The sequence below is a fragment of the Zootoca vivipara genome, chromosome Z, assembly GCF_963506605.1.
Source record: "Zootoca vivipara chromosome Z, rZooViv1.1, whole genome shotgun sequence".
NCBI classification, from domain to species: domain Eukaryota; kingdom Metazoa; phylum Chordata; class Lepidosauria; order Squamata; family Lacertidae; genus Zootoca; species Zootoca vivipara.
This window is the reverse complement of record NC_083294.1, coordinates 14,368,005-14,381,082: the sequence shown is the minus strand read 5'-3', so window position 1 is coordinate 14,381,082 and position 13,078 is coordinate 14,368,005. Positions and strand designations below refer to the sequence as shown.

At 43.5% G+C, this 13,078-nt stretch overlaps 1 protein-coding gene across 2 annotated transcripts in view; it reads left to right on the top strand.

Moving 5' to 3' along the window:
* ABL1 (ABL proto-oncogene 1, non-receptor tyrosine kinase) overlaps positions 1–13,078 on the top strand; it is a 117,333-nt gene that overhangs the window by 77,375 nt on the left and 26,880 nt on the right. For both annotated transcript variants that reach the window (XM_060270197.1, XM_035112972.2), the window contains exon 4: positions 4,327–4,599. In XM_060270197.1, the coding sequence (XP_060126180.1) occupies positions 4,327–4,599 (273 nt within the window). The remainder of the gene's footprint in view (positions 1–4,326; positions 4,600–13,078) is intronic.

Sequence of the window (13,078 nt, the reverse complement as noted above, 5' to 3'; positions counted from 1 at the left end):
GATGATTTCATTAAAGCGAGCACCCACTGGCTTACCACCAGGAATCTATGAATTTTCATCCTAATTTTATTGTGAAGGGAAGAGAAGAAGACACCAAGAGTCTCGGCAGGCCTAGTTCTTAAACAATCAATTTCAGCCATTTGATAAAAAATATATATCATATGTCCCCTGGTGGTTGGAGGTTGTAGTGGGGAGAACAGACAGTGCAATCCTTCCCGCCTGCTGTCTGGGCTTTTGTGGCTTCCCAAGACTGCTGTCTCATTACTCAGCTTGCTGGCAGAATTTAATATCTCACAAGCTCTTCCAGTTAGATCAACAGCTTTGGTGTTGTGTCTCTGTATGTGTCTGTGTAGAAAGAACCACACTGTGCCACTGTATCCATCTCTTATAACATTAGCACTTGTCATAGCTGCCAAGTTATCCCTTTTTTTAAGGGATTTTCCATTATGCTGAATAGGCTTCCTCGCGAGAAAAGGGAAAACTTGGCAGCTATGGCACTCGTGGACATCCAGTGAAACTGAATGTTGGAGGATTCAGGAAAGATAAATGAAAGTACTTATTCACACAGTGCAAGGTTAATAACTGCAGCACTTACTCCCACAGGAGGCAGTGATGGCCATCAACTGTGATGGCTCTAAAAGAGGATGTGACAAATTCACGGAGGAGAGGGCAATGCATGACTATTAGCCACTGTAGTTATTCTCTGCCTCCATGGTTGGAGGCACAAATGCTTCTCATTGCCAGTTGCTGGAAACCACTGGAGGGGAGAGTGCTCTTGTGCTTGGATTCTGCTTGTGAGTTTCCTATGGCCATCTTGGTTGGCCACTGTGAGAGCAGGATGTTGGACTTGATGGACCATTGGTCTGATCCTGCTGTAGGGCTCTTCTAGCCCCCCCCCCCGGTTGGAGGCAGTATGAATACCGTACTTCTTCTGAATATCAGTTTCTGGGAATCACAAGTGGGTAGAGTTGCTGCTGCACTCAGGTCCTGCTTGTAGGTTCCTGTTGGGGCATCTAGTTGGCTTCATGGAGATCCGGGTGCTGGACTAGATGATCCATTGGCCTGATCCAGCAGGCTTTTCTTATGTTCTTACAACTGTATCAGTATATTTTTAGCCCCCTAGACCTTTCTGTCCAGTGCTCAGAACTCTCCCCAGGCCACACTGGTCTTGTTTTATACCCCAAGTGATGATGCGGGTGGTGCTATTGTCTGAACCACTGAGCCTCTTGGGCTTGTCGTTTGGAAGGTTGGCAGTTTGAATCTGCGCAACGAGATGAGCTCCTGTTGCTCTGCCGCAGCTTCTGCCAACCTAACAGTTCAAAAGCACACCAGTACAAGTAGATAAATAGGTACCGCTGCAGCAGGAAGGTAAATAGCATTTCCAAGTGTTCTGGCACTTGTCAGGGTCTTCCATGTGCCAGTAGCAGTTTAGTCATGCTGGCCACATGACCTGGAAAGCTGTCTCTGGACAAATACCAGCTCCCTCAGCCTGACATGAGATGAGCGCCACACCCCATAGTTGCCTTCGACTGGACTTAACTGCCCAGGGGTCCATTACCTTTTACCTTTTACCCCAGTGTTTTTGCCTGGCTGGGCTGTGTCCTTGAACTCTCCAGTTAAAGGATCATAGAGCATTGTAGCATGAAAGATAGATAGATAGATGGTCAAATATCCAGACTGGTTCAAAGGCAGCTTTCTTTTATTTCTTTTTATTCATTTCGCAAAATTTGGTATTGTAAAAAGAAAAACAACAAAAACCCACCACAAAGCAGTTTACAAAAGAATAAAAGAATAAAATTATTGGTAAAAGAGATATTCAAAAAATAGTGAAAATCAACTACAAGCTAAAAATCAGATTAAAACACATGTCAGCATTCTACATATCTAGGTAGGATTGTCTAAACCAAAATGTTTTGTAAGAGGCATTGAAAAGAGTATAGCGAAGACACCTGCCTGGTGTTCCGAAGTTGTGGTGCTGCCATGCTGAAAGATTGATTTCTTACAAATTCAAAAGCTTTTTCTGATGCAGCTTGTCCAGGATTGGGGCAGCACTGTTAGGTCTCATGGGGGTCAAGACAAAAAGTGTGATCAGTTGAGAAGTGAGATCTGATGGGGGTCTAGACGGGAGAGACACTTCATTTCGCTAAACTTTTACATTTACTTTTTGCAAAAGCCTCGTGGCGTGGGGGGAGGTCATGGAAAAAATGCACTCCAGTGTCGTCTGCTTGGCTCAAAATCTTGGCACAACTTTTTGGGGGCAGTCTCCTTTGTGGCCTGCCCAGTTTGCAAACTCTGATATATATGCCAGGCTCATATATTGCTCAGAGGACAAGATGGTTGGACAGTGTTCTCGAGGCTACGAACATGAGTTTGACCAAACTGCGGGAGGCAGTGCAAGACAGGAGTGCCTGGCGTGCTATGGTCCATGGGGTCACGAAGAGTCGGACACGACTAAACGACTAAACAACATATATTGCTTATGGTAATGAACCTGGTAATCGGCCCTGAGTGCTCACTGGAAGGACAGATCGTGAAGCTGAGGCTCCAATACTTTGGCTACCTTATGAGATGAGAAGACTCCCTGGAAAAGACCCTGATGTTGGGAAAGATGGAGGGCACAAGGAGAAGGGGACGACAGAGGATGAGATGGTTGGACAGTGTTCTCGAAGCTACGAACATGAGTTTGACCACACTGCGGGAGGCAGTGCAAGACAGGAGTGTCTGGCGTGCTCTGGTTCATGGGGTCACAAAGAGTTGGACACGACTAAACAACAACAACAAACCTGGGCCTTAGAAGGGCTGTAGCTCAGGGGTGGAGCATCTGTTTGCATCTGTGAAAGGTCCCAGGTTCAATCCCTGGTGTCTTCACATAGGGTTGGGATTGTTCCCTCCCTGAAACCCTGGCAAGTGTGGATAGTATTGAGCTAGATGAACCTATGCTCTGACTTGGAAAAAGGCAGCTTCCTATTTTTTCAAAATTATGATAACTGGAACCTTACATACTTCTAAGAGGAAAGGACTTTAGCTCACTGGTCGAGCATCTTCTTTGCATGCAGAAGGCTCCAGGTTCAGTCCCCAGCATCTCCAGGTAGAGCTGGGAATATTCTCTGACTGAAATGCCAGAAGAGCTGCTGCCAGTCAGTGTAGACAAACCTGAGCTGGATTGATCCAATGATCCAACTCAGCATAAGGTAGTTTCCAGTGAATTTGCAGAGCAGCACATCTGACATCAATATGAAACAGAGCCTTCGGTATTATTGGCTCACTCCTGTGGAATGCTCTTCCAACAGAGAGATTCAAGCAGGCGCCTTCTATATTAACCTTCAAACGTTCACTGAAAACTTTCCTTATGCAGATAATTACAGGAAAACATTTTCCTTTAATAGTTAGCTGGCAATCTGTTTTAATTTGTGGTTAGATTTTTATTATATTTCAGTTGCTAGAAACCTCCCTGATGTTGCTGTTGCTTTTATTAAATTGCAGCATGCAATTTTTTTTTTACAAAAGAATATTTATTTATTTTATTTACTGATAAATATATTTATATACTGCTAAGTCAGTATATTAATTGTCTGTATGATAAAAATACAAATATGTAGGAAAGCTTTTAGGAATAACTTGAGAGACTGCTTATCCCTTATGCACCTCATATATTATTGTGGTCTGCAAGTTCCAAAGCTCTTGGAAGATGTGTCTGCAGTAACTCTGAGCATGGCCTTTAGTGTGGCTGCTCCTGTTCTGCATTTCTGCAGACAGAACGACAGGAGCCCACTATCTGCACTTCCCGGAAACATTTTTGTTCTGACAGCTGGACAAAGGGGTCTTTTACCATGCATGCCCACTTCTTAGGGTTTTAGTCTTTTTTTAAAAAAGTGTTCATCATTTGTGAGTTGTTAACTTTTTTCTTATCTTAAAGTAAACCGCCTTGATATGGTGGTTTGGAAGGTGATTAATAAATAATGATAAGTTTTAATTGGATGATTTAATTTAGAGATTTTAATTTGATGATTTTAATGTATTGGTTCCTTTTACCTTTCATATTGTAATCTTTTTTAACCTTTTGATGATGTTTTATTATTACTATTACTATTATATTTTGATGCAAATATATATTTTGGTTTAAGTTATTTTTAATATTGTATTAGTGTGTATATTTTATCTGTGGTTGATATGACCACGGCGGTTGAAACAGCAATAATAAACTAGTAACTGTATAAATACATACCATGTAAATGAATAAACATGCATTTTTTGTGTGCAAATCAGCAGCATAATAACAACATGGAGTTGTGGTGACTCTCTCTCCCTCTCTGCCTTTGCTCCCAGCTCTACGTATCTTCGGAGAGCCGCTTCAACACTTTGGCCGAGCTGGTCCACCACCACTCGACCGTGGCAGATGGGCTGATCACCACTCTACACTACCCGGCCCCCAAGCGCAACAAGCCCACAATCTATGGTGTGTCCCCCAACTACGACAAGTGGGAGATTGAACGGACAGACATAACCATGAAGCACAAACTTGGAGGGGGCCAGTATGGCGAGGTATACGAAGGCGTCTGGAAGAAGTATAACCTCACAGTGGCGGTGAAGACTTTAAAGGTAGGTACTGAAACCTTTTCTTCTCTTCTCTCTTTCTACCACTCTTCTGTTTGGTGGCCACTGCCCTTTTAAAGAGGAAAACTTCACCACTCTTAGAAAGCCCCAAAAGGTACAGACTTCCCTAATGAAGAAAGGTTGCAGCATTTAGCATTTGGGACTTAGGATTAGTTTAGAGAAAAGGTGAGAAAGAGGTGAAATGACCGAAGTTTATGAAACTATGCACGGCATGGAGAAAATGGTTAGGGAGTAGTTTTTCTCCTTCTCTTGTGATACTAGAACCTGTGGGAATGCAATGCAGCTGAATGTTGGAAGATTCAGGACAAATAAAAGAAAGGACTTCTTCACACAGTTAAACTATGGAACTCGCTCCCACAGGAAACAGTGAAGGCCACCAACCTGGATGGATTTAAAAGAAGATTAGACAAATTGGTGGAGGAGAGGGCTATCAGTGGCTGATCACCCTGATTACTATGTTGCACCTTCACTGGACTCTCTTTGGCGCATGGAAGAAACATTTTTTGTTTAGGCAAAGCCCTGATATGTAGAATGTTGACCTGTGAATTTTATCTTCATGTTTATTTTAATTGCTTTTGAGGATGTAAAATAGTTCCTACACTCTACCTCCACTATCAGAGGCAGCAGTGTTTCTGGATACCAGTTTCTGGAAATAACAGGAGGGGAGAGTAAAATAGAAAAAAAATCCTTCAGTAGCACCTTAAAGACCAACTAAGATTTTATTTTGGTACTCTTGTGTTCAGATCATTCCTGCAAGTTTCCCACAGGCATATGGTTACCCAGTGTGAGAAGATGCTGGGCTAGTTGAGCCCTCTTAGGATTTGCATTTGAACTGCTGAGTTGTTTTCCCACCTCTGATTTGTACCCCTAGAGAAGCAAATTCCTCAAGCCGGCTTTGTGGGTTCTTTTTTAAAAGCATATGCAGACAGTGACACCTAGTGTTCTAACCATGCAGATTATAAGACTTTGGGGTCGGGGGGGGGGGGAGAGAAATGTTCCGTGTCTCATTGCTGCAGATATGGCCTCCGTTAACAGATACAGTGCGCTCCCTGGGCTTCAGCACAGAAGGGCAGGTGTTTTACTTACTTACTTACACACACACACACACACACACACACACACACACACACACACACACACACTTTCATTCAGAAATTTCAGCGTTACCAGGAACAGTATTCTTCAGTCATCAAATGCAACTAGCTAAACAGGAATGTTTTCAAATTCCTCTCAAAAAAGTTAATGACAATGTGCACCTCATGGGGAACACCTTCCACAATCTACTAGTGGCAGTGGCAACAGCAGTATTTAATGTATTTGTATCCTGACTTTCTCTCAAATTGGGATTCAAAGGAGTTTTGTTGTTGTTTAGTCATTTAGTCGTGTCCGACTCTTCGTGACCCCATGGACCAGAGCACGCCAGGCACTCCTGTCTTGCACTGCCTCCCGCAGTTTGGTCAAACTCATGTTCGTAGCTTCGAGAACACTGTTCAACCATCTCATCCTCTGTCGTCCCCCTTCTCCTAGTGCCCTAAATCTTTCCCAACATCAGGGTCTTTTCCAAGGAGTCTTCTCTTCTCATGAGGTGGCCAAAGTATTGGAGCCTCAGCTTCATGATCTGTCCTTCCAGTGAGCACTCAGGGCTGATTTCCTTCAAAATGGATAGGTTTGATCTTCTCGCAGTCCATGGGACTCTCAAGAGTCTCCTCCAGCACCATAATTCAAAAGCATCAATTCTTCGGTGATCAGCCTTCTTTATGGTCCAGCTTTTCTCCCAAGAAGCAGGCGTCTTTTAATTTCGTGACTGCTGTCACCATCTGTAGTAATCAAGGAGCCCAAGAAAGTAAAATCTCTCACTGCCTCCATTTCTTCCCCTTCTATTTGCCAGGAGGTGATGGGACCAGTGGCCATGATCTTGGTTTTTTTTTGATGCTGAGCTTCAGACCATATTTTGCGCTCTCCTCTTTCACCCTCATTAAAAGGTTCTTTAATTCCTCCTCACTTTCTGCCATCAAGGTTGTGTCATCTGCATATCTGAGGTTGTTGATATTTCTTCCGGCAATCTTAATTCCGGCTTGGGATTCATCTAGTCCAGCCTTTCGCATGATGAATTCTGCATATAAGTTAAATAAGCAGGGAGACAATATACAACCTTGTCGTACTCCTTTCCCAATTTTGAACCAATCAGTTGTTCCATATCCAGTTCTAACTGTAGCTTCTTGTCCCACATAGAGATTTCTCAGGAGACAGATGAGGTGATCAGGCACTCCCATTTCTTTAAGAACTTGCCATAGTTTGCTGTGGTCGACACAGTCAAAGGCTTTTGCATAGTCAATGAAGCAGAAGTAGACGTTTTTCTGGAACTCTCTAGCTTTCTCCATAATCCAGCGCATGTTTGCTATTTGGTCTCTGGTTCCTCTGCCCCTTCGAAATCCAGCTAGCACTTCTGGGAGTTCTCGGTCCACATACTGCCTAAGCCTGCATTGTAGAATGTTAAGCATAACCTTGCTAGCGTGTGAAATGAGCGCAATTGTGTGGTAGTTGGAGCATTCTTTGGCACTGCCCTTCTTTAGAATTGGGATGTAGACTGATCTTCTCCAATCCTCTGGCCATTGCTGAGTTTTCCAAACTTGCTGGCATAGGTCCTTACCACTTTTGTCCTTTATTATGGTAATCTTTATACGAAATGTTCCTTTCATATCTCCAATTTTCTTGAACAGATCTCTGGTTTTCCCCATTCTATTGTTTTCCTCTATTTCTTTGCGTTGCTCATTTAAGAAGACCCTCTTGTCTCTCCTTGCTATATTTTTGGAAATCTGCATTCAGTTTCCTGTATCTTTCCCTATCTTGTTCTCTTGACAGAACTCTATTAGCCTTTGCCCAGCTTCATTTTGAATTCCAAGGCCAAGCTGAAACAAAAAAAATTTAGTTAAAAACAATAACGAGTAATAATACAGTACAATAATACAATATTAACACAATAAAACAATAACTAACAATTATAATACACCAGAATGTATTGAGAGCCAGCAATTGGAATCTAGTTTGCCCAGTGGTCAGTGTTGTCTGCTCCTTAGTTTTCAAAGCTCTGTCTGAACATCTGGTTGGCTGCTGAAAATTGGGTGTTGGACTAGATGGGCCATTGGCCTGATTCAGCATAAGCTCTTCATATGTTCTCTGCGTCTGATGGAGTGGGATCTGTTCTGCAAAGTGCTTCTCATGGTGTAATGAAAATGGTTAGTCTTTGGCTCAGTCTGTGCTATACATCTTAAGCAGTATCAGACCCCTTAGTCATGAAGCCACCACCACTACCACCCTGAGCTTTTATGGGGAGTTGGAACTGCAGAACTTAACACTGAGGAGAGTCTGTAAGGAAGGTAGTCTCTCAGATATTTGGGGCAGGAGCTGTATAACACACTTTATATGTTATTTTCACTGATATATACATTTTTAGGAACATTTAACATATGTGAAGTGAATAGAGGGTTTCCTAACAACTTCACAAAAACTATGCAAAGGAGGAGGTTGCAGCAGATTCCCCAGGTCTGGCATCTTCAGTTCAGATGAAGCAAAGGAATCTGAACACCCATAAGTCCTTTAGACCTGTTAGTCTACAATGCCAAATGCCCACTGTATTTCAGCCCTTGACACAGTTCTGGATTGTAGAATTTAATCATGTGAGAAATATGCCTCCACCACTATCCCAGTCATGCTTTTTGGGTGGTGAGGGCAGGCTTTCCATTTCCACGGGCAACCTCCCTCCTCCCGCAGACTACCTCTCCCCGCTCTGGGAAGCCGATTTCTCTTAGATGTTTCACTTATGCATTCTATCGTAAAATCTCCCTGTTTTTCTGAGTCGAAAGCGGGTACTTTGCCATGCTCCGCCGCCAATTCCTAAACGCCAGATAAATACTTAATGAAGGATGACTGGAAGCTGGGACTAAAATAATATAAAGCGGCTTTTTCTTTCTCTCCCTCTCCCTCTCTGTGCAGGGAGAGCTATCAGAGCACTCAGAGAAACTCTCCCCAAAAAGGTGCGGAGCCTGAAATTATGCATGGCTAAAAACACACTTGAAAGGCGGGCTCCTAATCCACCTTCCTTAAATCCATCAATCTAGTCTTAGACTGCAGGATTAGGGCTCCTTCTTCAAAGGTGTGGAGAATGCGGGATGGTGTTTTATTTTTTGTTTTAAAAAAACACCTCATATCTGTCTTTAGACACCAGCAGGGGGAGACAGGCCCTTTGTGGTCTCTTTGCAGGGAGAACTCTTGAGAGGTATAATTTGTCTTCTAGAAAAGAGTTTCCAAAGCACTTTGGGCATCCCTTCCCTCTGTCCCTCGCCTTGCCTGCCCCCGCAGCAAAGAAGATCGACACCTTAAAATAATAACGGGAAGGAGGCTGCCTTGGTAGTTTCAACGGACGTCGCTCATGATGAATTATTCCTGCTGCAGCCTATTTATTATCCTGCTGCAAAGTGGCTGGAAGCAACTCAGTGCGTCTTGGCAAAGTAGTTCCTACAGAGAGGGAAAACGAGGGCTGGGGGGGACCCCGTCCAGTGCTTCGGTAATGTTGAACTCCATAGGGCCATTAAGTAAGACTTCAATTAGCACATTGCATTTGGCAAGAGAGAAAGAGAGAGATCGAGATCAAGGATATTTGATAACCTGATTTGCCCAGAGCATAATGGAAGGGAACCTCCTTTTGGCAATCCTCAATTTAGAACCTAACTTCTCTGAAGTTTAGACCCCAACTTCTGAGATTGTATTTCAGCCTTTAGGACTTGGCTACGATGGATTGAAACCGCCAGCCTACACCCAGAGATTTGGCTTGGGTTGTTTTCAAATTGATACGGCAGCTTTTAGACTTCTTCATCTCTGTGGCCTCATGGTCATGTCAACCTCAGAAGAGGAGAGTGCTTTTGTGCTCAGACACTGGTTGCTGGGACCTGAGCTTTAAGCTTTTGATATGCCTCTTCTCTTCAAAGTAAAGTAAGATTCCAGTTCTCATGGTTATTAATAAAAAGAATTTAAGGGGGGGATGCCAGAGATTAAACCTGGGATCTTCTGCATGCAAGTCGTAGTGTATCTTGATTTCAGTAAGGTTTTTGACAAAGTCCTCCATGATATTCCTGTGAAGAAGCTGATAAAATGTGGACTGGATGAGATAAATGTTAGGTGGATTTTTAGCTGGTTGACTGACTAAACCCAAAGAGTACTCACTCATGGTGGCAAGTGGCAAGTGGGGTGTCACAGGGTTCTGTCCTGGGCCCATTGTTGTTCAACCTCTTTATAAATGATTTGGAGTAAGGAATTGAGGGGATGTTCATCTAATTTGCAGATGACACCAAGTTGGGAGAGGTAGGCAATACAACTGAAGACAGAATTGGGATTCAAGATTACCTTAACTGATTGGAGAAGTGGCCCCAAACTAGAGAAATTAATTTCAGTAGGGACAAATGTCAGCTTCTGGGCTGGCAGGAAGATCCACCAATTTAAGACAAGGGCACCTGACTTACTGTATTTTTCACTCCATAAGACTAAGATGCACCTGACCATAAGACACACTTCGTTTTCAGAGGAGGGAAGGGGGAAAGCCCCGTTTTTTTTGGGGGGGGTGTCAGCTCACAGTTGTGCAGCTTCTTTTGCAAAGAGGAAAAGCCCCATTTTTAAAAGGATCAGTTCAAATCCTGTACAACTCACAGTTCTGCAGCATCTGATAATCTAATTAGCCAGATAATCCAATCAGCCAGTCACATGCTGCTGCGGAAACAAACAGCCTCCCTCTGCAGAACATTCAACAATGGAGGCATGGGCAAGGGGACAGGGCGAGAAGGGAGCTAGCTTCCCTTATCTCCCTCCTCGATCTCTTGAAATCAGCTGCTGAGTGGCTTCTTTTCAACACCCCTTCCCCGCTTGTTAGCCTTTAGCTCTTTCTTTAAAAAAAAAAGCAAAAAAACAAAAGCAAAAAAAAAACAAAAAAACCCAGCACGATCTGCTTTTTGCCCCTGGGCAATTCGGCTCCAGGCACCACGCACTCGCTCCATAAGACGCACAGACATGTCCCCTTACTTTTTAGGAGGAAAAAGTGTGCCTTAGGGAGCAAGAAATAAGGTACTAGTAGTACATGTAAAAAGGACCTAGGGGTCTTAGTGGATCACAAGCTTAACATGAGTCAATGGTGTGATCCAGCAGCATAAAAAGCTAATGTTATTTTAGGCTGCATCAAGAGAAGTATCCAGATCAAGGGAAGTAATAGAATAATTTCATTCTGCTTTGGTCAGACCCTACCTGGAGTAATGTGTCCAGTTCTGGGCGCCACAATTTCAGAAGGATATTGACAAGCTAGAACATGTGCAGAGAAGGGCAGCCAAGATGATCAAGGATTTGAGGCCAAAGGTTTACAATGTACTGCAGTCCGAGGCCAGAGGTTATTGATATTCTGCAACCTGAAAACATTGAAAACCTCTGGCCTCAGGCGGTGGAACATCAAAAACCTCTGGCCTCAGGTTGCAGAATATTCTGCCCCACAACCATTCCCCTTTTGCAGAGCTTTTGTTGCCTGCATCAAGACAAGGAAATCATCCCAGGCCTCTACATTGTTTTAGCACACACACCCAGGCTTTCTGCGGTCCTACAGATCTGGCCAAACGCTTGCTCCATTTCCTCTGGTGATGTGATGTGATTGAATCCAGCAGCCTGACCCACCTGAGTGCCTCTGAGGGTCACGTTTGAGACATCCATACTGCAACTGACGTTGGCCACGGCCTCTTTCCAGCCCCAGCCTTGTGGGAGGCTGAAGATCAGTCAGCCTGGAATCTTTTCATGCCCAATAGGTTTACAAACAAATTATTGCTACTGTCAGGCTTCCCCTGATATTTCATGCATGCTGTGGTCTTCCTGGAAGAGGAGGAAAATGAGGTGTACTTCAAGGAGCTAAGACAGAGATTCTGGAAGAGGTTTTTCATTGCATCACAGAGTCAGAGGCAGTGTGGTGCAGTGGTTAGCATCTTTGACTAGGACCTGGGAGAGACCAGGGTTCAAATCCCCACTTGGCCATGAAACTCACTGAGTGACCCTGGGCCAGTCACTTCCTCTCACCCTAGCCCTCCTCACAGGGTTGTTGGCGGGAATTAAGCAAGAAGGGGGAGAAACATGTTCACCAGCATAAATGAAACCAACCAACCAACCAACCAACCAACCAGGAAGTCAAAATTCCACAGCAAAGGGTGAAAGGGAATAAGGATGAAGGAGAAACTCAATTCAGTTTGCATTTTAATGTATCTATCTAATTTGCACTTTCTGGAACCATGAACAAAACCAAGTGTAAGGTTTTTCCGGAATTTGCACTTCTCTGAAATTTTCAGTGTGGTTCTCCAGAAAGGTAATGTTTACAAAAATGTGTATATTTGGGTGAAGTGTGCCTAACAATGTATGCATTAGTGAAAATAGCATTTTAAACTTATTATATGACTCTGGTCCCAAATATCCGAGAGATTGCCTCCTTTCTTACAGATCCTCATGAGTGTTAAGATCAGCCGGGGGGGGGGGAGCTCTTTGTAGTTTCATCTCCCTCAGAAATTTGGGGGAGGGTGGCAGCCCTGGGGAGGACATTCCCTTGTAATAGCCCCTAAGTTGTGGAATTTCCTCCCCATAGTGCTGCATCTAGCACCTCCATTATACAGCTTTCCGAAGCACCTATTTACCCTGACATTTTGACACCTGAGATGTGTGTTTTCAGGACCCATCCCATTCCTGTGGTTGTAATCTGTTTTAAGTGTTCTGAATTATAAATTGTTGGGACCTGCTAGTGAGGCACAGGTAATAATAATAATAATAATAATAATAATACATAAATATAATAATCCAGCCATGAAAAAAACCCCACCCGTCTCTCCATCTTCCATCAAGGCAAGCAAAAGGCATCATTGCAACAACAACAACAAATCTTTATTACAGTCGTAGACCAGCATAAGGAGGGAGGGATATACCGTACTTTTCCGTGTATAAGACTATGTTGTTTTTTATTTTAAAATAATGTTCACAATCTGGGTTCGTCTTATACACAGATAGTATCTCCCTCCATTTTCTTAAATCAGAGTCCCCCAAAACAGGGCACGTCTTATACGTGGGGGTGTCTTATAGATGGAAAAATACGGCAATCATTTAAAATCTAAAAAAAAGTTTAAAAAACTAAAAGGAGTTAAGACAGAAAGTATATATAAAAGTCTAGTAAAGGTAAAGGGACCGCTGACCATTAGGTCCAGTCGTGACCGACTCTGGGGTTGCGCGCTCATCTCGCATTATTGGCTGAGGGAGCCAGCGTATAGCTTCCAGGTCATGTGGCCAGCATGACAAAGCTGCTTCTGGCAAACCAGAGCAGCACATGGAAACGCTGTTTACCTTCCCGCTGTAGCGGTTCCTATTTATCTACTTGCATTTTGACGTGCTTTCGAACTGCTAGGTT